This window comes from Thermothelomyces thermophilus, chromosome 3 (genome assembly GCF_000226095.1).
Source record: "Thermothelomyces thermophilus ATCC 42464 chromosome 3, complete sequence".
NCBI classification, from domain to species: domain Eukaryota; kingdom Fungi; phylum Ascomycota; class Sordariomycetes; order Sordariales; family Chaetomiaceae; genus Thermothelomyces; species Thermothelomyces thermophilus.
The window spans coordinates 1,307,264-1,328,077 of record NC_016474.1 but is presented as its reverse complement, the minus strand read 5'-3'; the positions used below and the strand labels follow the sequence as shown (position 1 = coordinate 1,328,077).

Here is a 20,814-nt window from a genome sequence, read left to right as displayed (position 1 = left end):
ATGTGACATGCTTTTCTGGTCACGGTATGCCTGTAGAACGTTGGGACGATCCGTGATAGGGATAGCTCACTCCGGAGTTGATTCCAATTTCCAAAGCTCTGTCTCTTTGCATTGTTTTTTTTTTCTTTGAAACCTGCCGTCGAACTCCGCGCTGCTTCCGAATGTACCTTAACCATTAAACGGTATGTGAATCCTCTTTTTTGGTTCTCTTTTTTTGGTCTTTCTCAGATCGTCCCCTTCTACTTATTACTCATCTTCGTCCCCGTCCGCATCAGCGTCCTGGTCCACATCAGACTGCTGCTCCTCGTGGTTCGGTCCCCCGTTGGCAGCAGCAGGGCTGGCAGACCGGGAGCCACGATCACTATCCTCTTCCCTCCTCCCAGCCCGCTCCTCCTCATCTCCGTCCTCCCTCTCGCCCTCCGCCTCCTCATCTGGCTCCTGCTCGCCCGTCCGCTCTGCGTACTCTTCTTCCCCGCCTTCTTCTTCGCCGCCCTCGTCTTCATCGGACAGGTCCCCGACGGGCTGGTGCTTGTAGCGGGCCAGCTCGGCCTTGAGCTCGTCGCTGGGGTCGTCGATGCGCACGTGCAGCTCGTCGAGGTGGGTCTCCTCCTCGTCGGCGATGCCGATGGTGCGGGCAATGTTCTTGGTGCGCTGGTTGCGGATGGTGGTGCGCTGCATGACGGGGTAGTAGTAGACGGCCTTCTGGGCGCTGTCGTCGACGCGGCCCTTGGAGGCGGCCTCGTCGTCGCGGAAGGCCAGGATGACCTCCTCGTCGTACTTGTTGTCGTGGTCCATCTCCTTCTCCTGCGCCGTCTCGTAGGCGCGCACGCGCGGGAAGCGGAAGCTGCCGCCGGCCTCGCTGCTGGTGTAGAGCGCGTGGCTGTCGCGGTCCGGGTTGTCCACGTCGAACTTTTTGCGGAAGTTCTCGCCGGTGAGGGTGTCGGCGGGCAGGAAGAGATCGTAGTTCATCATCTGGGACGGTTTCGGCAGCGTCGGGTCGGCCTCCCACGCCGCGCGAGCGGCCTCGTAGATCTGCTCCTCGGCGGCGGTGCGCTCGATGGGCTTGAAGATGCCCGACAGCAGGCGGGTGTCGTACGAGTCGCTCGAGTTGACCGGGTTGGTGCTGAACTTGACCGTCACGTACGCGCCCGAGTCCGGGAAGGCCTCGAGGTCCGGGAGGAGGGGCAGGGCGTCGACGACCTTGAGGTTCCGCTTCGACGGGTGCTTGACCCGCGTGCGGTCGGCGAGGTTGGCGGCTGCCGCTTCGAAGCTCTTTTCGATGCGCCGCTTGATCCATGCAGGCGTGCCCTTGTCCGGCTCGGGAGAGGCCTTGCGCTTCTCGGGCCGTTTCGGCGTGTTGCCAGACGAGGCCCGGAGGAAGACATGGTCGGCCGGTTTTGGCTTGGTCGTGACCGAGGAGATGTACTCGGTCCGGCGCAGGAAAGAGACGGCTGTGTCGCCCAGTTTGGGCTTTCCGAGCGTTGAGAGAGGGCGGAGGAGCGGGCGATCATGGGGGTGGACGGGCGGCGGCTGGGCTGGAGCTTGGATGGCTTTTTGGCATGTTTTTAGTGTCTGCTACGGTTTTGGGGGAGGCGATGGAGAGGGACAGCGATGGGTGGGAAACACTAACAGCTCTCGTCGCCATCAAAAACTCCCGGCATGCCGACCAGGTCCAAGGGCATTCCGAGTTCGGCATCGGCCTCAATGTTCAGTGGCTGCTCACGCGCCAGGCGCGAAGCGAAGCCGGGGGCCGTGTACTGGCCGCTCGCAAGACCCGTGTTTGGAATGTCGAGCAGCTTTGGCGGGATCGGCGGCGGAGGGAGCGCATTGGAGTATCGTATCCTGGCAATGTAATCCTGATGGATCATGCGCTCCCCGCCGCTTCTCGACTGTGAGGACGACATGTTGACTGGCGGCGGATGGCGCTGTTGTGGTGGTCCGGCGAGAGCTGCTGGATACAAGAAATGAAGCCGATTTGGGGTCTCGAGTCGCGGCGCGAGTCGGCTTGGCGCTGGATGCGAACCGGCCACTGCTCTGTAATTACCCCCTATGTATTTCGGGTTAGGGTTAAAGCTGCGATTGGTGGCGAGGCACTTGATGCGGAAAATGAGCATAACTCTCTCCGTACCTATTCGTCCTTTTGCACACAATTGAAGCGCGAGTGTGGCAAAATATGAACTAGGAATCGTTGGAAATCCCAACGGGTAATCTTAGAAAAAAAAAAAAAACCTTTTTTCCGGTATAAAGGAGAGACAGGAGGAAATATGGGGATTTCAAGAACCATCGCCCATCCACCCGCAAATAAATACGGAGTACTTAGTTGGTCTGGTTCGAGATATTCCCAGAGGGGAGGCGTGATGTGACGTCTGGAATGGAACTGGCCATATCGGATTGAACCCTCTATACAAGGGCACGGAATACGTGAACAAACATATCCCGCGCCCCTACTCCGTACCAAAGCCTTCCGAGTCATCATCCCCCTTGTTCCCGTTCTCGTTGCTGGAAATCCTACCGCAAACCCGCCTCCATCCAAGGCAAAAATAATTACTGCCCGCCCAAAACCCACTCAAGACAGCGCCTGGCTGCGGGCTGATTAAAACATACGAGTACAGAGAGTTGCCCAGGACCGTCGTGAGCTCCGAGCATGCGTCATTATACATCCATAAGACACCCTTTCATTCAATCGCCAAAGAAAATTGCCGTTCTCCATGCGCCCAACCTTCCCCCGTTTCGACACAGGGGTCACACTGAGCCGGTTCTGCTTGTCTCCCTGTCGGTGGAGAAAGAGGGAGAGAGAAGGCCGGGGGGGGTGGGGGGGGGCCTTCACGAGCTGCTCTTGTTGTAGCGCGCCTTGCCAACGGTGAATGGCACGTAGCGGTACTTTATCATGTGCTGGATTTGCTTCCTCACTAGAACCGCGAACGCAACCGGTCAGCATCTCCCATTGAACAGGCAAACTTAAAAAACAATCAAGAAAAGGGGGCCCATCATACTCGTGAGAATGAACAGCATGAACCAGTACATGACGAGAACGGGCCAGAAGACGGGCACGTTGAAGATCTCGAACCAGGTGCAGAGGAAGGAGATGGCGATGGCGCGGGTGGCCGAGTGCCAGAACTTGAACTCGGGCAGGCGACGGATGAAGGGGCGGAACTCCTCATCCTGCTTGGTTGGGAGCGTGCCGATCGCGCCATCCTCCATGTCGTTGTCGAGCGCATCGTTGGACGGGTCGAACTTGGGCTGGAGGAAGGCGAGGAAGAGGTTGAGCAGATAGATGCCGAGGGCGTATGCGACTGTTGGGGCCGGAGGGGTCACAGAGGGTCAGCCGAGACGGTCTGGATCGCCGAACTGGCACAACCCGCATGGGATGAGAGAACTAACCAATGTACCAGCCTTGTGCGAGGAAGACGCGCAGGAAGAAGATGAAGAGGGCGGCGCCGGTGCCGATCCAGCGGTAGAGGACGTAGGGCGTCGACTGATCAAGAAGTGCCTGGTATTGCTGTGCTGGCTGTCAGCAACAGAAATGCACGCGGCACCCGGGGGGGGATCCGTTTTGTCGCAAACGCACCCTCTGCAGCTTGTTCGTTTGCGCAGTGAACGTGCCGAAGGGCGTCTGCGGCTCGTCAGGGACATCCATTGTGAAGGAACCGGTTGCGCTAGGCAAACAGAGGTCGTCGGAATGAATTCGCGAGGGAGTCGGCCGTCCGGTCGAGATTCTCGCGAGCGTTGGGCAAGATGAAGCAAAAAGAGGTTGAGGCTGGGAATCAAAATGCGGCGGATTGTCCCTCCGCGTGTCCCTTTGCTACACTCTGGCCAGGCTCGGGTCGGTTCAAGCCACCTTTGTTGATTATTAGGGAGGAAATTTTTGGGCGTGGCGCGATCGGGGCGTTCAAAGAGAGGGAACCTGGACCCCCGTTGCCTTAGTGTAGCCTGTGGCGCAAGCTGCCAAACCCTGCTTGGAAGGTCTTGGCATGGAATCCCTGACGTCGTTGTCTCCGTTTCTCCCCAGCGCGGAAACGTTTCGAGAGTACGCAGCAAGGTACCATTTGCCGTGAAAGACCTACTTTGTCAGCAACCTTCGAATGAGGCTACAGTATTGTATCTTTTGGGAGAATTTGCGGTCTGCAAGGTACTCGCCATAATGTAATATTAGGGCTTGGATTGACTTTTGGCTCGAGTTAGTCGGCGTTCTTTCCAAATTTTCCTGGCAGCACAGCTACGGAGTTACATACTGTGTAAGTGACAATGTGGTTGAGCCGAGGATAACCTGCGGGCAGCTAAGAACGGGTGCGGGACGACCACTTACCAAGTACCGTACCCCTCGGCCAAAGACAACCTCTCAACTTCACCACAATCAACCCTCCAGCTCTCTTTGGGAAGAGGACGGAACCTCGTGGCGGTCGCGCAAGCAACAATTGATCATTACCAAAGATGAACGTAGCAGCAGCCCGCGTCAGTGCCCTCCGCGGCCTTCGGCCGGTGGCTTCCCGCTTCCAGCCGAGCACTCTCCCGCAGATTGCCCGCTCCTTCTCGGCGTCGGCCCGTCGCAGCTACGAGTATATCGAGGTCTCTGAGCCGCGCCCCGGCGTTGGGCAAGGTAAGCAGCTCGTTATCTTTTCCTCTCTTTTTCGTATTGTTTTTTTTTTTTTGCCCTGCCACGACCAAGGATACACTTCAACTAACCGCTGCCCCGTGTCCCATGATCGATCCCCAAAGTGACCCTCAACCGTCCCAAGGCGCTCAACGCGCTCTGCTCCCCGCTCATCGGCGAGCTCAACACGGCCCTGCGCGAGTTCCAGGCGTCGCCGACCGTGGCCGCCGTCGTGCTCACCGGGTCGGAGCGGGCCTTCGCCGCCGGCGCCGACATCAAGGAGATGGCCCCGCTGACCTTCAGCGAGGCGTACAGCAAGTCGTTCATCGAGTCGTGGTCCGACCTGACGACGGCGCTCAAGAAGCCGCTCATCGCCGCCGTCTCGGGCCACGCCCTCGGCGGCGGCTGCGAGCTCGCCCTCATGGCCGACATCCTCTACTGCACCGCAACGGCCAACTTCGGCCAGCCCGAGATCAAGCTCGGCACCATCCCCGGCGCCGGCGGCAGCCAGCGGCTGACCCGCGCCGTCGGCAAGAGCAAGGCCATGGAGCTGATCCTGACGGGCAAGTCCTTCACCGGCGAGGAGGCCGAGCGCTGGGGCGTCGCCGCCCGCGTCTTCCCTACCTACGAGGCCCTCCTGGAGGGTGCGCTCAAGACGGCCGAGACCATCGCCGGCTACTCCAAGGTGGCCGTGCAGGCGGCCAAGGAAGTGGTCAACAAGAGCCAGGACCTGGCGCTGCGGGACGGTGTCGAGTATGAGAGGAGGGTCTTCCACGCCCTGTTTGGCAGTCAGGACCAGAAGATCGGGATGAAGGCGTTTGCGGAGAAGAAGAAGCCCGAGTGGAGCCATCAATAGGTTTGACTCGAATTGTACAAACATATACAATAACTTTACATATCCTCAGTGCTATCCAAAATGAAAGACAACAAATCTTTAACAGCATGAGACGGGGTATACCTCCTGGCAAGGTCATGCTTTTTTTTTTTTAATTTTCCCTCTTCCCATCACCTCCCGACGAGCCGCACGTACGGCGCGGGAAACAGACCCTGTGCGCCCATGTAGAAGCCGTGGAACCACTCGCCATTCACGTCCTCAACCTCGAGAATCTCCGCCCCGCGAGGAAACAGCAGCTCGTCCTCGACCCCGGCCGCAGGCGTCCACCCCCAGCCGGCCACTGCCCGATGGCCCGTTCCGCCGTCCGGAGGGAACACCTTGGCGAACCTCCCGTCGCCCAGCGCGGCCGCTGCCCCGGTCGTGGAGGCGCTCACGTCCGCCGAGAAGAGCCTCTCGAACTTGCGGCCCGCGGCGTCCCGCCAGGTCGCGACCCGCAGCCCCGGCGGCGCCGCGGAGCCGAGGTCCTCGAACTTGGCCCTCCTCCCGCCCACCAGGTCCCGCTGCACCACCCGCCTCCACAGCCCGCGCTGCCTCTCGTCGGGCACGAACCCGACGACGGCCATCCGGTGGCCCCGCGGACACCGCCGCCAACCAGTCGGGCCGTTCTCGGGCGCCACGGAACCGGACGAGACGAGGGCGCCGTAGCAGGGTAAGCAGAGCTTGTAGCTCCCTTGTCTCTGATCCGGGGCCGAGGGGCAGGCGTAGCAGTGAAAGTGGGAGTCAGTCAGGGGAATGGGGGTGCGACATGTCGAGCAGGACGGGGAAGCGGGAGCGGACAGCGGGTGGAAGGAGCCGGTTGGTGTTGATGCCGGAACGGGGGCGACGGCGGCGTCATGACTGTTGTTGTTACTAGGAGCGGATGAGGCCGGCGGAGCGGAAGGAGAGGGAGAGGAGGAGGAGGGCGAGGAGGCGGAGGATGAGGAGAGTCGGGGCGGAGGAGGCTGATAAGCCAGCGGGAGTAAAGGGTGGGAGCATGCGTTGCCCTGGTCGACGCAGTCGGTGCAGAAGCCCCACTCGCCGTCGTTGCACACGTCGCAGCGCCAGTAGCAGTCGTTGGTCCAGGCCGAGCAGCGGCTACAGAATGTGCCCGTCTGTAGACGGTCCAGAGGGTTCTCGGTCGTGAGGGCGCGGCGGCCCTCGGCGCGGCTCAGCGGTTGCTTCGGAGGGAGATAGCGGTGGGCAAGGAGCACGTGTGGAGGGGGCGTTGGAAGGTTGGTGAGATTGTGCTTCTCCCAGCGCGCCCGGGCAGCGGACCCGAAGCCGAACCAATGCAGACAGCCCTTGCGCCGGCGCCAGCAGTCGAGGCAAATGTTCCAGTCGCCGTCGTGGCAGATGGAGCAGTTGTAATGGACTTCGTATTCGATGTGTTCCTTATGGCAGGTGATGCAGTTGATCAAGGGCTCTTTGTACCGGGGCGGCTGCGGTCGTCGCGAGGATGCAGGAGGCGAGGCGACGGTTGGGCTGATGGGGGATGAGACGGACCCTGGCGTCGGTGATTCCACCCCGACCTCAGGCGCTGCTGCCGGTTGGTCCGACGACCTCAGTCTGCTGCTGGTCGAAGTCGATCGAGCCTCTGGCTGGGCGCCCGACCCTGCAGCTGCCCGAGCGCTGAAGGGAAGCCCTCGGTTGGCGGGAGAGTCTGCACGAGACCCCGAAACCGTGGCAGATGTCGGCGAGCTCGCGCTTCTCGCCTCAATGCCCGCACTCGGCCGCCTGACGTGAGCGTCGCTGGTCACAGGCCTAGACCTGGAGGAGAGGTCCGTCTGCGCCCGAGATCCCACTCTGACATCAGTCTGGGTGGGCACGACAGGCAGGGTCGCACTCCGGCCGCTGCTGGAACCTCGCCTCCTCCTGGTCGGCTCTTGGACGTCAAGGTGCGCCGAGCTGGAAGGGGGGTACCGGCCGCGCTCCTCACCGCCGCCCGCGCTCGGTGCCCTCGAATGCGCCGCGTGCCGGCTCGTTGGGCGTGAGTCGTCGTCCGCTCGGGACCTGGGCCGCGGCGCAGTGGCGTCGGATCGGTGCGAGTGAGCGCTGGCGTTGCTTCTCCTCCCGCCGTCTCTCCTCCTCTCGCGCTGGCGCCTCCTGTACGCCTCGGTGATCTTGCGGCTGAGCTCGTCGTTGTTCTCGAGGTCGAGGTTGTCCAGATCCAGCCCGTCCAACAGGCCCTCCTCCTGGATCTGCCTTGCAAACTCCTCCACCTCCCTCTCAATATCCCTCGCGTCCATCGTATCCGCACTGATTAGGTTCCTCAGCGAGGACTGGTGCTCCACCTGCTGCGGCCTCTGTCTCGTTTCGCTACTCCCCCCCCTCCTCCTCCTTCTCATTGCCCCCTCGGTCTCCCTCTCACCCCCGCCGTCGGACCTCATCGCCACGCTGTGCGCCCTTCTCCCGGACCCACCCATCTCATCCCTCTCCCCGGACCCCCTCACGCGGCTCGCCTCCCTGCTCCTTCTCCCCCTCCCGGTACTTCTCCCCCTCCCGGTACTCCTCCCCCCGACAGCAGAAGCAGAAGCAGATGCAGATGCACCGGCGGCAGCGGCTGCCCTCTCGGTCGCCTCTCTCAGGCTGAGGGCCCTCACCTCGTCGATGACGCGGCGGTCCTCCTCGTCCGCGAGGCGCTCCTCCTCGGTGCGGTCCTCGAGCCTGCGGACGCGGGGGAGGACGGGCTCGCCGCGTGAGTAGCGGGCGTCCATGTCGCGGCGGTCCTCCTCGCACCTGGCGCGGGCCGGGTTGAGGGCCAGGAACATGTCGAGCAGGCTGAAGACGCGGGCGTCGTGCTTGGTGTCGCGCACGCCCGCGCGGCAGCTCGGGCACGTGAAGACGGGCACCGAGGGCGGCGGCGGCGGGCCCGGGGCCGACTCCACGCGGTCCGCCTGGAAGCGGAACCACTCCTTGAGGCAGGCGCCGCAGAAGGTGTGCAGGCAGTCCAGCAGGGTCAGGGGCTGGTACAGCAGTTCGGTGCATATCTGTGTTGGTTCCGAAGTCGGGATCGACTTGTTGGTTAGCATTCCGGGAGGAGAAAGGAAGGGGGCCAGGCGAGAAAGAGAAGCAGCACAAGAGTGGAGGATTGAGGGGGAAGGAGGGAGGGGAGTTGCGGGAGACGGTCTGTTTTTCGTGGGAGGGGAAGGAGCGGGAGGAAAGGAATAATAAGATGGAAGGAGGGGCCTCATACGGAGCACATAAGCTGCGCCTCGAGGTTCGGCGCCAGCACCGGCGGCGTTGCCGGTTGGGGGGAGTCGGTCATGTTTGTTGTTGCGTCGTGTCCGTCGTCTAGTGACTTGCACAATGGACCCTACGGACCCGGGGGTTTGGTATACTAAACTCGGAGCTGGGGGACCTGGTTCCCGACGCCGAACAAGGCGGGGTCTTTTTTGTGGGTTGAGTTCGCCGGGTCTTTAAGTGGAGTGCCGCGCCACGTGTAAGGTACTAACTTTGTTATGTAGGTACCTCATGTACGCGGTATGTGCACTGAAAGCTGGAAGGTAAGGTTCCTATCTAGGTAGGTAGGTAAGGTATACCGTCGGCATGCTAGGTAGTAAAGAGGCACGGAAGGAACTGGAAGCAGCTCGGGGTGTCCTGTGCCCGGGCCCTGCTGGAATGGGCCGTTGCAGATAGCAGAACTGAAAAGAAAAGAGAAGAGAAGGCCAAAATAAGAACAGAAAGGGAAGGACTAGGTGCGAGGCAAGCTCCAAGCCCAGCCGGGCGGCATGTGCACGTCCAAGTTGGAGCCTCAGCCACAGAAATACGAGAACGATGGTATTCTAAAGGTGAGATCCATCCATACCTAACCTAATGAGGACGCTGAGGGACGGGCCAGTAATGCCTTGGCTGAGTCGAGTTGCAGCGGGGTGGGGTGGGGTCGTTAACCGGATCGCCCTGTGGCCTATCACCTGTTGCAGCAAGATACCTTGACCTATTCAACCGTATAGGTTTTTATTGTGTAGCACAGCAGTGCCTTACATCAACAAACCCTGAATCAAGTCATGATATGGCGTCTTTCGCGGTCTGAGTATAATCTCTGTCATATGGTTCTGAAGATATATGTACTATGCATCCCACGAACCGTTGCTGCGGCCCACACCCTTGTATGTCGATGGTCCTTCTTGATCCTCCAAGCCATGAAACTCCCTGGAACCCTGACTTGTATATATATATGTACTGTACCTGATGCAAACCCGAACCTTCCTTGAAGCTCGCTGATCCCTCTCAAAAAAAATTGAAACTCCAAACGCGCCCCAAGACCCAAGAACAGATACCAGTAAACGCTCTCTTCGCAAAATACGGCTACATGTCGTCGATGCGTTCAAGGCCGTCACCCTCCCACTTCCTGCACATGCCGTACCAGGCCCGGTCGACACAACGCCTCTTCTGAGGCGGATCCTCCTCCGTGGGAGTCGCTGTTGGCGCTGACGTGGGGTTGGGCATGCTTGGGGGAGACGTGATAGTGCTCTGATCCTGTGTTGCAGTGCTGCTGGTCGTCATCGACGTCGTTGTCGTCTGGTCGTAGCAGCCCCAGAACCTGCCCGGCGTCTTGCACGTAGTGCTGGTTGTGGTTGACGTCGTCGAAGTGATGGTTTCGGTGGTGGTTACACTAGTCGTGGTCTTGTCCTTGCAGCCAAACCAGCCCCTGGCGGGAGTCAGTAGAATGCATGCGAGTGCCACATGTTGGGACCACCTACGGGGTATGGCATGTTGTGGTCGATGATGTCGATGTCGTGACCTCAGACGTCTCCGTACCAGTAGTTGTCGTGGTCTCGTCCAAGCAACCCCACCAACCCCTAGATACTCGTCAGCGAGACACTCCCAGCCACAGACGGACAACGGAACATACGGCGTCTTGCAGGTTTCGGTCCGAGTCCGGGTCTTGGAGGTTGTCGTCGGAACGCTCGAGGTCATGGTCGACTCTGTCCCGTTGCTCTCGTACATCTTCCAGTTGCCGCAGTCCCGGCACTCGGGAGTAAACTTGCACTCCGGAACCGAGTCATACTTCAGGATGACGTCCCGAATCACCGACTTGATCCTGTGCGTTCCGATACCAACACGCCAGCCCAAGTCGCCCACTGTGTCATAGACGCATTCACGGCCCGTGTGGCAGGCCGCTTCAAACGCATAACCTGCTAACGAGCACGACGCCGTCGCTCCGTTGCAGGTCCCGATGTAGACGGGGTCAGCCGTATGTCCAAAGTGGAATGCGCCCGTGTACTCCCTCTCCTGAGGCGCGTCCGGGTCGGCTCCCGGAGGGACGGGCAAACCAAGCCTCCTCGCCGGCAGCGCGTCAGGCACCGCTTGGAAGGTCACCACCGGCACACCGTACGTGAGGCCCAGAAACGAGCTAACAGCTCCACCCAGTGAATGACCTGTAATCCAGACGTTGGAATTGGGGTAGATCTCGGTGACATTGGCGTACAGCTCGCGCGCCGCGTAATAATAGCGGTTCTCGTCGCGGAGGGCTTGGGTGACGCACGTGTTATTACACGTGTAGGTGCCGGTCGCGCAGTCGCACACCTGTTGCCAAGTCCAGGGTCCCTGCTGGGCGCAGCAGCAACTGAAGAACAGGTTATCGTTGACCTTATCGTTCGTGGTCGTGCCCTCCCCGTCAAACACGGCAACCGAGGTCCCCTTCAGCCCGATGACGATGGTCGAGTTAGTCTCGTCGGCAAATACGTGGCCCCGCAACCCATCGCCCTCCCAGCCGAAATCGAGACTCCGGTTGAACGGCGCGCCGACATCTTCCCAGTCCGCTTCGCCCGGCTTCTCCACGTAAGCGTCGGCCGCCATCAGGGCGAGCGTCAGAACGGTGTCCTTGTCGGTGACGTTGGGCCCGGGAACATCGTCGATCGTCCACGCGGATGGCGAGAGTACCGAGACAAACCCCTGCTTCCTCGACTCGGCCACAATAGGGTCTACCACACTGGGCCTCCGGTCCACCAGTCGCTGGATCCGGAGCGGGTTGCTTCGGGCTCGCAGGGGACCGATTCGTTGGGCCTCGTATCCGTCCTCGGCCGGCAGCCACACGTCCGCCTTTGGCTGCGTGACATCCTGTTTGCGATGGAGATGCGGGTGTTTATACGTTCCGTGGTGAAAAATGTGTCGGAGCGTCTGGTACACGGCGCGAGACGACAGTCAGCAACCTCTCAGCAACCAAGGTTGGGCTAACGTTACGTGATGGGGCAACTCACGAAGGTGTGCTCAGCGGGTGCTGGGGGTTCCGGTATTAGTGGCGCTACCGGACCAACCTCGATGGCGAGAGGGAGCTGCGCGTCCGATGGGGCATGTCCTGCAGCCGCAACCGGAAATGTTGGGAGAGCGAGGAAGGACAACAGTAGTCGGGCGGTGACTAGGCCGGCCGAAGTGCACGCCGCTCCCGCCTCCCGCCTCTTCGGGAACATGCCGGGCGCTGGGCCGATGTGTGTGTCGATGCAGCAGAACGGACGAACTGGGTTTGGTTTCGACTTGCGTTGTCGCTGGTTAGTCTATCAGACCCAGAGAGTGAGGTGAAAGAGCAACAGCGCGCCTGGCTTGACGGCGTCCGAATTGACGACGGCATGGCTCCCGGGTTGGTTGGGGCCGATCGGAACGCCACTTGCCCAATCAAGGCCGGCTATCCAGGCACCAGGCGCTGATAAGGCGGTCATGTGGATCCTGTAGCAGCCGAGCCATGGGACTCTTTGCAGAGGCGGCCCAGTTTCAAGCGGGTCATTACAACCACATGATGATGCACGTCCCTGAACTTGTACAGTAGTTACCTTTTAGAAGCGGTCAGGATACAAGCTTTTGGCGTCGACTGTGTATGGTTTTAAAAGTCTTGCGTTTAGCTGACGATGTAAGACAAACCAAAAAAGAACTCTTCAAAGTCGTAAAACTACTGTACATGTAACGCGCTGGCGACCATCCGAGACATTGAAGCTCCCGACCTAGCCTCTCTTCCTAGCACGCCATCCCTGAAGCACAGGGAAGGTCGATATGAATGAGTTCTTGAAGGACACATGGAACAGCATTCATCGCCCTTTTGGAGATGCACAGCCAATAGGCGGAAACATACCGTTTTACGGCGTCTCTCGACCTATTGCCCCCAAAGTCCTCATGAGGCGCATGCCTCAAAGGTAGGAGAGCGTCTCTTTACATTGATGTACGACTGGCGGAGTCAGCTCTACGCACCCGTCTTTGTGGAGGGTTAATAAAATTAGTTTGAGATTGCTCGCCAATCTCAAATTTACCTTTGTACACTACTGTTCATTATGGTTGCCATCAGAGCCTAGTGACTTTGCCCAATTGTCCTTCAGCAGGTCGCCGGGGGAGGCGGTCGCTCTCAATCCTGGTATACTCCGCTATCATGAAGCTATGGCAACACCTCGGCCAATCCAATGATCTCGCTCTGCAAATAATATTTTTTTACGGTGCTTCCCTGAATGATACGCAATGTTGGGTCTAGGAAAATGAGGGCAAGTTCAGGGTCGCATCATTGTGTTGGACTCCATTCCAAATGAAGCAGGCAGCGCCTGAGGCGCATGTTCAACTAGTAAGTTCATCCCAGCAGGCTGCTTGCGAAGGCCGTCCTTACCTCACCCTTCCTCAGAGTGCGCCCTCTTCCCCCCCATGGCTCAAACATTCTGGCCCTTGGGCCTGCACGAATCGACCAGGGCCGTTGAGCAGCCGCCTCTGGCAACCGACCCAGCGCATGCACCCTGACGACTGGGGCATCTAGAACCAACTGTGTTTGCACAAGGTACAGCCCTTTCTCCGCAAGAAGAACATCCAAGCTTTTCTTTCTCGCCTTGAATGTCAGTGTTGACAATGTTGACCATAATTGACTTGTCCTGTCGTCTGCAAGACCCCAAGGTCCTTCTTTGCACTCAGCTTCCGCTAGCCGGGGCCGAGATCTGCGCTGCAACGCGCCCGGGCCCTCTGATCCGCGGGCAGCTTCGCGTCTGGCCCACATCATTCCCGCTCGCGTGGGAGTTCCACAGTGGACTGCAAGTAATCCGTACATACACTAACTTGTGTATTCCGCAATCGATAACCGATCGGAAGTTCAGGTCAGAATATACAGGTCCCACCACCTACACTACATCCGTCTCCGCGGCGCAACCTGCCTGGCTTTCTGTGCCGTTGGCTTCTCAGTCAGCGCGCGCAAGCTAAACGTCCTGCGGCCTCGACGTCGGCCGACTCGCTGACCATTCGCCCGGGTCCGCTGTTTCAACATCCCGTCTCTGTGCGATCCACTGCTTCATGCGCTGCCCCGAGGTCCGACTAGGTAGGCCAAGCCCGTCACCCTTTCACCCTGCTCCTTATCATTGAGGGGGTTGCCCACAAGGATCTTCGCCCTTCTTTCTCGCCTCGTCTCAATCACGGTTCGCGAAAACCGAACACTGACGCAATGCGGTCCAGTCTGACGTTTGGCGGTAGCTCTATGGCTTCCAATTCCAACCCGGCGCAACGCCCTAACCCCTTGAGACCTGTCCGCTCCTTCCGAGTGGAACGTTCTCCCTCTCCCGAGCCGACAACTCGACCGAAGCGAGCCAGCACGTTCGAGGCCGGACCTCTGCCTGCTAGCTCCTCCGTCCGAACTGCCTCTGGCAGCCATGTACCGCAGGGCGATGGGCACGAGCCGCCGGATACCTTTGTCAGTCGAATTAGCGAGGAGGCGATTGAGCCTCCCAGAGCATCTGTCGACTTGGAGGACCTCCCCATTGAGCTCATCAGCCTGACGGACCGCTTCATCGACTCGCTTTCAGCCAAGGTGCATCCCACTCCGCCCAATATCGACAACCTTTCCCGCCTGTTCCAAGAGTTCTACGCCACAGCCTCGTCGCATATCCAGACCCATGTCGAAACCCTGGCCACCCTCCAGAAGCGTGAAGACGCCCCGCCTCCGTCAAGTCGCGCCTCGGCCGCAAGTCTCTTGCGCGCAAAGGCCGCCTCGCTCGGCAGCAAAGAGAAGCCCAAGGCTAGCCCCTCCAAACCGGACTCAGACCAGCAGCTATTGACGGCCGAAGAATACGCAAGCCGGAAGAAGGCGAGGAGGGCATTGGAACAGAAGAAGTCGCTTCTGGAGGAGGCGGTGGAAAGGAGGTTATGTGAGGGCATCTACAGCAAGATCTACCGCCACCGCAGCACACAGGACGAGGCGCAGGACGCGAAGCTCCGGTCTAAAACCGCGGCTCTGGCCGTCGTAGGCATCGGCCCGGTGGATCTTGGCGTCGAACTCGGCACCGCACCCAACGACCCTGAAACGACCGCCAGGAAACAAGAGGAAGTCAAGGAATGGCTAGAGCAGGCGAGGAAGGAACTGGTCCTGATGAGTCAGTCAAAGTACCCCTTGGGAAAGCTGAACCACCTTAAGGCGGCCCACAAGAATATCATCGACACGCTCTCTCACTTCCACCCCTCCTCGTCCGCCGACGAGCTGATGCCCATGCTCATCTACACGCTCATCACGATGCCGCCGGAGCATCTCAGCGTCATTAGCGACCTCAACTTTATCCAGCGCTTCCGCTGGGGCTTGAAGCTCACAGGCGAGGCAGCATATTGTATCACCACGCTTGAAGCTACCATATCCTTCCTCGAGACCGTCGACCTCTCCACTCTCCGCGCCGATGAAACGCCCACCGGGCCGCTCAAGAACCCCGGGTCCTCTCCCGCACAGAAGGAAGACACCTTCCCTCCAGCATTTTCACCCACATCCTCCGGCCCAGCAGCAATCAGCTCCAACCCCTCTTCCCAAAGCGCCTCCTCCAGCTTCAATGCCGCCTTGAAACAGTCCCAGTCCCCCAGCCCAGCCGGCTTTCGGGCGACGGTCAACGAGCTTCGGGCACGCCGCCTCAGCGATCTAGTCCGCAACACCCCGACCCCGGCACAAACCTTTGGTGCGGCTTCCGACGCGGTGCTCAACACGGCCGACCAAAGCCTCAAAACAATAGGCGCCTCGCTCGGCGAGAGCTACAAATTTCTCCTCGGAAAACTTCGCGAACGGGCTCCCGACGCCTTGCTCAAAGACGATGGCGGCGCAGTCATTGTGCCAAAAACCCTTGAGGATGCCCGCAAGCTGATCGGCACACCTCCCCTTCCGGGCCCGGAGGAGGACGCGACACGGACCCCCCAGCTCTCGCTGAGGAGCCCGAGCCCGGAGCCGGAATCCGAGCGCCCGCCGCTGTTGAGTTTCATCTCAGGTACGGCGCGCAAAGTGTCGCGCGACCATAGTGCGGACTCGGCTCGCAGCGCGGGGTCGTCATCACGCAGGGGCGGCTGCAGCAGCGAAGCAGACCATCACCCCTCGGCGTCCTCCACGACGCAGGTCACCGCCACGGGATCGAGCCCCGTCATTACGAGCCCGCCCATCATCGACTCGATGCGCAGCCTGGGAAACTCGCTGAACCCCATGGCGAGGCTCTCCGCGGGCATCGGGGGGTTTAGGGGGTTTGGGCGTTCGAGTGCCGCTGCCAACACCGCCGTTGCCGCGTCTGCTGCGGCGGGAGCGCCGACACCGCCTGCGAAGGACGGGCATGGGGTTGGGCGGGATGGGGGAGATCTGGCTACGGTACGTCCAAATGCCCCAGAAGAAGTTTTCATTGTTGTGGAAACCGGGTACACTGACGAGCGCACGCAGGCCTTCCCGGACCTTGCGGCTGTCCTGCCGCCGAGGGAACAACCCAAGATCAGCCCGCCGAATAAGCGCTTCTTGGAGCTACAAAACGCGGCAGATCTGAAGCTGGGCGAGGTCTTTGAACTGTTGAAGGACTACAAGCGGCTGGCCGGGGCGCTCAAGGACATGGGCGCCTTCAAGGAGTAGGCTGGTCTTCTCTTTGATTATGAGACCTTTTCGTTTCGACTTCCCTCCGGTGGTCAATGTGCCGGGCCTCCATCAAACGTTCACGTTTCGTTGAGAACACAACGGGTTGTTGGTCGGTTGCATGTGATGGTTGGTTTCCTTTGGGGTTTTCTTTGGCAACAGCGGTGTGTATCTGATAGAGATGGGTTGGATAGACAAGCATATCATGATTACGGATGGGGGTAAAAAAGATGCCCGTTTTGTTGGCCCCCGAGCCCCCTTTCTTTCTTCCATCGGCGAGGGACTCAGAGACCTGAGCTATCTGATCGAAAACTTGAGCTCCCTTGCGGCCGGCCAGCCAGGCTCTTCTCTTTCGAGCCTCTGTCCATCAACCTCCCATCAAACTTGGTATTGTCACTCGTCGGCCAAGACCAAAAAAAAAAAAAAAAAAATCCGAGACCGATAAAAGTTTGTTTTTGCCCGCCCCCGAAACCATGTCCGCTATGCTACCTGACAGGCCTATTAAAGAAGAACATGAGGAAAAGAGATCTGAAGCGAACACACGCGTCCGCGTCCGCTCGCAGAGCGACCAACGTTTGCCAAACCACCGCCCCACTCGCCACGCCTCTCTCTTAATGCGCCCCGTTTACGAACCCTTTGGATGGACTCGCCCTCCCGGTCCCGGACCCGGTTACCTCGGGGTCCCCGATCATCCTGTCCATGAAGGCGATATAATCGTACTGGGGCTGGCCGCGGTCCGCCTGCATATCGGGCCCGTTGTGGACGGGCATGATCTCGACCAGCTTCTCGATCACGTCGTCCGGGACGAGCGAGTGGCGCAGGTCCATCTCGGTGACGTAGGGCTTCCCGTCGGCGACCTCGCGGAAGCTCTGGAAGACCTGCTCGGCCGTGTTCTGGTCCTCGGTCACGTCGACCATGAAGCGGATGAACTGCTCGAACGTGACGCGGTCGCGCCCGCCCGAGGTCTCGACGAAGTAGTCGTGCATCTCGTCCTCGGAGAAGATGAGCCCCAGCGAGGCGAGCGCCGCGCTGAACTCGAGCTCCGACAGCGTGTTTGTGTCGTCGCGGTCGAAGTGCCGGAACACGGACTCGAACTCCTCCAGCTGGATCGGCGTCAGGTTGGTCATGTTGCGGGCGACCATCTGGTTCTCGAGGAAGGAGAGCTTCTTGGAGACGGAGGACTGGACGAGCGAGAGCTCGTAGCAGAGCTCGTCGTAGGTGTAGGTGGTGAAGTCGTTCTCTTCGATGTTGGCTTCCTGGCACTTGGCGTCGACCGCCGCGATGGTCTTGAGGAAGGCGTCTAGTGGCGGGAGGTTGTCCGCGAGCTTCCGTACGTGGTGGAGTTGGTCTTCGACGTCGCCCTCTAGGCCGGATATGGCGAGCTGGATGGTGTTGAGGGCCAGCGCGAAGTCGTTGGCCTTGTCGGCAAACGACTTGCGGAGAGCGTTCTTGATGCTGCAACTCTGTAAGCGGGAAGTCCGGACTGGGCTTGGGCCCCCCCCGAAGGGGAGGGGAGGGGTATAACTCACTCCCTGATGGTCTCGTTGATCAACTGGCCCCGAGCCATCTCTGCCTTTGTCAGGTTCGCCCATTCCTGGTCCAGGACCTCTAACCTCAGCTCTGCCGGTGGTTCATACGGCCGCAAACGGTACGTGCCCAGCTTGGTCTTGATGTTACCCAACAATGTTGCTAGCTCGCTCTTCTCTGCTACCCACTCTCGCTTCCGCCCCTTCTTGTACGCCGCGAAGTCGGCAGCCTGCGCTTTGGCATCGGCGTAGGTCCCCTCAAACTTGGCCTGCTGCCAGCTCAGCATCTGTTCACGGATCGCCTTGAGCAACGCCGCCATCCTTCGCTCGTAGGCGCTCTGCATATCCCAGGCACCCCGCATATTGTTCACGAACTTCTCGACTCGGCGTCCCGCGTTCTCCACCTTTTCCATCTGGGAGAAAGCGTGGAACCAGTATGCGATGTAGGTCATCAGACTGCGCTCGTCGGGCTTGGCCACGTCGCACACGTCCTCTACGTCGAGCAGCTTGGGAATGCCAATCTCCTTGTGAGCGATGTCGAACGCCATCTGCATGTTGCCCCTGTGGTCTGACTTGTCGAGCTTGTCGTAGTCGATCAGGTCCGGCCGGTGGATATCGAGCAAGGCGCAGAATGCAAGGCCGTCGTTCCAACTCGCGCTGAAGTCGCGCACGTCCACCTCGTCATAGCACGCCGTCTTGCGCTGACACCATAAGAGCAACCCCTCCTTGGCCGTCATGCCCTCCTCGTTGATGTCGTTGATGGTGAAGCGTAGAATGAGGGTCCATATCAGGCCGAGTATGATCTTGCGGTTCCCGTCTACCACGTCCTCGGCACCAATGTTCGTCATCTGGATCCCGCGGGACTTGATGAAGTCGAGGGCCTTGTTCGCGTTCTCGAATCGCTGGACTCGAAGCTTAGGCTTGGCGGCATACCGCCCGAGAGACTCGTTCGAGAGGCATTCGAGCAAGTGGATGAGCAACACCTAAAAGCAAGGGCAAGGGCGCACAAACATACGCATTAGCCAAAAGGTGGTTCTCTTCCTCGGTCGGTCACTGTTTGTTGGAAGGACACGACATACACCATCGGACAAATCGCGCACCAGGTCCTTGACCTCGAGGTTGCGGACCACCAGCTTGGTGTTCAGCCATTTTGTGAATGTCTTTTCCTGGACCGTAACCCAGCGCTGCTGCTCGAAGTAGGCCATCGTGTTGGCGAGCGACGACAGGGCAGGAATTTCTATCCAAATTTGGACTTTATCTCCGGACGCAGGTTGACAGAGCTGCTGCCGCCATCTGCTTTTGCACGGGCTCGGAGTGCGGTAAGTTGGTGTGTTCCTTTCGGTAACCTCTCTGTCTTCGCGCGCATCCTGGGGGACGGGACGCTCCACGGGTCCGGCCCAGCCCCGCCAGCACTGTGTCGATAGCCACACCGGTCCCTGCAAGCCGATATCGATAACTTCCCACCCCTGGTAGGTTGCACTCTGAAAGTTTGAGTTTGATTGGACCGTCCCCCCTCGACCCTTTTCTTCTGGCCTGGACTCGACAACGGCCGACCTGAAATGGAGCTGGGAGACGACCCAATGATTGGGTTTCGAGAAATGCCCGAAGATTGCCAATTTGCGGACACGAATTCGGGCATCGCCTGACTTTTAACTATATCACCGCCTCTCTCCTCTCGCCAAAGATCCAACGAGTTTCAGGCAGCTCTAGCCTGTAGATCAACCGACATCCCATTCTTCACCCTGCAACGCATTTGTGACATTTTCCTTCGCTACTGGTCTCGTCAATTACTGACACCCGGTGCATGTATGTTCAAGTGCAAGTGTAAAGCAGATAAATCGAGTCCAAAATCGCGCCATTGTCCCGGCGGCATATCCTGAGAACCTTCGAACACCACGATCTGCCAATAAATAGTCCAACTGCGCCGGAATGGCGTTGACAAAAATGACCGTTTAGTTAGGTTCTCTTTTGCCTTCTAGATAGCTTGGTTGTTGCTTTGATCCGTTTTAGACTGCGTTATCCTGGTTCGAGCGAAACTACCGAGTATAGCAGTCTTGTTCAATACAAAACACGCAACGCGAGTGACGCGCAAAAAGCAGGCATATCTCAGTATGCTGCACTATTCATCACAACGGACCCGTGCTAGGTAATCGAAATATCTTAAAATAAAGCAGGTTGAGGCTTGATCCGTATATATGAAAGCCCATCGTTAAAGATAAGTGTAGCATAACCAGCCAGCGGCAAGTTTTATGATCATTTGGGTCCGCTTGTTATACGTTTGTTGATTTGAACCGACGTTAAAGCATGCGGCTCTCCAAATTTAGTTGTACGCTAGAACAATTCTGAAATCTTCAGATCGCGTTTGGCCTCTCGGGCAGACGCATGATCTGAACCGGACCGGGGTGTAGTGTCCGATTCCCGGTGACGGCCCGGCGGTTTGTGGGCGGGCGCCAATCTGCCGAACCATTCAACCAATGAAATTGACCACCGCCTCCAATTTTGGATAGTGGGCGGTGAAGTCACCAACCCCGCTAGTTTTGCCAACCCCGCGATTCTGCCGCTCGCTGGCCCTTGGATCCACCACGTTTGTTAACGCGACGACTTTTTTACTGCATCCTCTTACACATAAACTACTGAGCTTTCAAGTTAGTGCCGCAGTTGGCCGCATCTTAACCTTGTTCGCTTTCACTCAAGCTTGCGATATAAAAGGTAAGCAGGCTTGGTATATGTTTATGTCCTTTTTCTTCGGCAACGAGCCCATCGATTGCCCTTCCCACCATCTGTTTCGTTACAGTTTCTTTGCCTGTTCTGGTCGGTCTGCTTTCATCCCTCCTTCAAGTTACTTGTTTTGTTCCCAAGTCACAGCGCGAAGACCTCTAAGTTTCCCTTGCCTGTAGGTAGGTAGCTACGAAGTTGCCTACCCTCTGCTCTTCCACCCATTTCAACACACACACTCTTTCACTCTCTTATTTCCCCCCCCAAAACACAACGGGAGGCTCCATTCTTCTTCCAC

At 59.0% G+C, this 20,814-nt stretch overlaps 7 protein-coding genes across 7 annotated transcripts; 2 read left to right on the top strand and 5 right to left on the bottom strand.

The window, feature by feature from the left end:
* Nucleotides 1–35: 35 nt before the first annotated feature.
* Nucleotides 36–1,974, bottom strand: MYCTH_2303763 (uncharacterized protein). The gene is made up of 2 exons (XM_003662718.1): nucleotides 1,631–1,974; nucleotides 36–1,550 (listed from the first exon to the last, which is right to left on the bottom strand). The coding sequence occupies exons 1-2, from the start codon at nucleotides 1,902–1,904 to the stop codon at nucleotides 247–249; spliced, it is 1,578 nt and encodes a 525-aa protein (XP_003662766.1). The 5' UTR covers nucleotides 1,905–1,974; the 3' UTR covers nucleotides 36–246.
* A 382-nt stretch (nucleotides 1,975–2,356) lies between these two features.
* MYCTH_2315074 (uncharacterized protein) lies at nucleotides 2,357–3,796 on the bottom strand. Its single transcript, XM_003662717.1, has 4 exons — nucleotides 3,569–3,796; nucleotides 3,382–3,499; nucleotides 2,994–3,293; nucleotides 2,357–2,909 (listed from the first exon to the last, which is right to left on the bottom strand). The coding sequence occupies exons 1-4, from the start codon at nucleotides 3,635–3,637 to the stop codon at nucleotides 2,824–2,826; spliced, it is 573 nt and encodes a 190-aa protein (XP_003662765.1). The 5' UTR covers nucleotides 3,638–3,796; the 3' UTR covers nucleotides 2,357–2,823.
* A 427-nt stretch (nucleotides 3,797–4,223) lies between these two features.
* MYCTH_2303755 (uncharacterized protein) lies at nucleotides 4,224–5,522 on the top strand. Its single transcript, XM_003662716.1, has 2 exons — nucleotides 4,224–4,597; nucleotides 4,717–5,522. The coding sequence occupies exons 1-2, from the start codon at nucleotides 4,432–4,434 to the stop codon at nucleotides 5,445–5,447; spliced, it is 897 nt and encodes a 298-aa protein (XP_003662764.1). The 5' UTR covers nucleotides 4,224–4,431; the 3' UTR covers nucleotides 5,448–5,522.
* On the bottom strand, nucleotides 5,474–8,853 carry MYCTH_2303754 (uncharacterized protein). Its single transcript, XM_003662715.1, has 2 exons — nucleotides 8,659–8,853; nucleotides 5,474–8,452 (listed from the first exon to the last, which is right to left on the bottom strand). Exons 1-2 carry the CDS (start codon nucleotides 8,728–8,730, stop codon nucleotides 5,597–5,599), a joined length of 2,928 nt encoding a protein of 975 aa, XP_003662763.1. The 5' UTR covers nucleotides 8,731–8,853; the 3' UTR covers nucleotides 5,474–5,596.
* A 1,211-nt stretch (nucleotides 8,854–10,064) lies between these two features.
* On the bottom strand, nucleotides 10,065–12,056 carry MYCTH_2303752 (uncharacterized protein). Its single transcript, XM_003662714.1, has 3 exons — nucleotides 11,666–12,056; nucleotides 10,318–11,585; nucleotides 10,065–10,264 (listed from the first exon to the last, which is right to left on the bottom strand). The coding sequence occupies exons 1-3, from the start codon at nucleotides 11,873–11,875 to the stop codon at nucleotides 10,162–10,164; spliced, it is 1,581 nt and encodes a 526-aa protein (XP_003662762.1). The 5' UTR covers nucleotides 11,876–12,056; the 3' UTR covers nucleotides 10,065–10,161.
* A 1,765-nt stretch (nucleotides 12,057–13,821) lies between these two features.
* On the top strand, nucleotides 13,822–16,366 carry MYCTH_2303750 (uncharacterized protein). Its single transcript, XM_003662713.1, has 2 exons — nucleotides 13,822–16,023; nucleotides 16,093–16,366. The coding sequence occupies exons 1-2, from the start codon at nucleotides 13,864–13,866 to the stop codon at nucleotides 16,273–16,275; spliced, it is 2,343 nt and encodes a 780-aa protein (XP_003662761.1). The 5' UTR covers nucleotides 13,822–13,863; the 3' UTR covers nucleotides 16,276–16,366.
* A 437-nt stretch (nucleotides 16,367–16,803) lies between these two features.
* MYCTH_2303748 (uncharacterized protein) lies at nucleotides 16,804–19,157 on the bottom strand. Its single transcript, XM_003662712.1, has 3 exons — nucleotides 18,881–19,157; nucleotides 17,805–18,784; nucleotides 16,804–17,730 (listed from the first exon to the last, which is right to left on the bottom strand). The coding sequence occupies exons 1-3, from the start codon at nucleotides 19,004–19,006 to the stop codon at nucleotides 16,887–16,889; spliced, it is 1,950 nt and encodes a 649-aa protein (XP_003662760.1). The 5' UTR covers nucleotides 19,007–19,157; the 3' UTR covers nucleotides 16,804–16,886.
* Nucleotides 19,158–20,814: the final 1,657 nt, after the last annotated feature.

Excerpts from the sequence above, each read along its gene's own strand:
- MYCTH_2303763 (XM_003662718.1), bottom strand. The coding sequence starts at position 1,904 with ATGTCGTCCTCACAGTCGAGAAGCGGCGGGGAGCGCATGATCCATCAG. Across the intron at positions 1,551-1,630 it reads TTTTGATGGCGACGAGAGCT|CCATCCAAGCTCCAGCCCAG; the intron begins GTTAGTGTTTCC and ends CATGCCAAAAAG.
- MYCTH_2315074 (XM_003662717.1), bottom strand. The coding sequence starts at position 3,637 with ATGGATGTCCCTGACGAGCCGCAGACGCCCTTCGGCACGTTCACTGCG. Across the intron at positions 3,500-3,568 it reads AAACGAACAAGCTGCAGAGG|CAATACCAGGCACTTCTTGA; the intron begins GTGCGTTTGCGA and ends CAGCCAGCACAG. Across the intron at positions 3,294-3,381 it reads CGCACAAGGCTGGTACATTG|TCGCATACGCCCTCGGCATC; the intron begins GTTAGTTCTCTC and ends CGGCCCCAACAG.
- MYCTH_2303755 (XM_003662716.1), top strand. The coding sequence starts at position 4,432 with ATGAACGTAGCAGCAGCCCGCGTCAGTGCCCTCCGCGGCCTTCGGCCG. Across the intron at positions 4,598-4,716 it reads GCGCCCCGGCGTTGGGCAAG|TGACCCTCAACCGTCCCAAG; the intron begins GTAAGCAGCTCG and ends CGATCCCCAAAG.
- MYCTH_2303754 (XM_003662715.1), bottom strand. The coding sequence starts at position 8,730 with ATGACCGACTCCCCCCAACCGGCAACGCCGCCGGTGCTGGCGCCGAAC. Across the intron at positions 8,453-8,658 it reads AGGCGCAGCTTATGTGCTCC|ATATGCACCGAACTGCTGTA; the intron begins GTATGAGGCCCC and ends GAACCAACACAG.
- MYCTH_2303752 (XM_003662714.1), bottom strand. The coding sequence starts at position 11,875 with ATGTTCCCGAAGAGGCGGGAGGCGGGAGCGGCGTGCACTTCGGCCGGC. Across the intron at positions 11,586-11,665 it reads CACCCGCTGAGCACACCTTC|ACGCTCCGACACATTTTTCA; the intron begins GTGAGTTGCCCC and ends GCCGTGTACCAG. Across the intron at positions 10,265-10,317 it reads ACCGAAACCTGCAAGACGCC|GGGTTGGTGGGGTTGCTTGG; the intron begins GTATGTTCCGTT and ends ACGAGTATCTAG.
- MYCTH_2303750 (XM_003662713.1), top strand. The coding sequence starts at position 13,864 with ATGCGGTCCAGTCTGACGTTTGGCGGTAGCTCTATGGCTTCCAATTCC. Across the intron at positions 16,024-16,092 it reads ATGGGGGAGATCTGGCTACG|GCCTTCCCGGACCTTGCGGC; the intron begins GTACGTCCAAAT and ends GAGCGCACGCAG.
- MYCTH_2303748 (XM_003662712.1), bottom strand. The coding sequence starts at position 19,006 with ATGGCCTACTTCGAGCAGCAGCGCTGGGTTACGGTCCAGGAAAAGACA. Across the intron at positions 18,785-18,880 it reads TGCGCGATTTGTCCGATGGT|GTGTTGCTCATCCACTTGCT; the intron begins GTATGTCGTGTC and ends CCTTGCTTTTAG. Across the intron at positions 17,731-17,804 it reads ATCAACGAGACCATCAGGGA|CATCAAGAACGCTCTCCGCA; the intron begins GTGAGTTATACC and ends ACAGAGTTGCAG.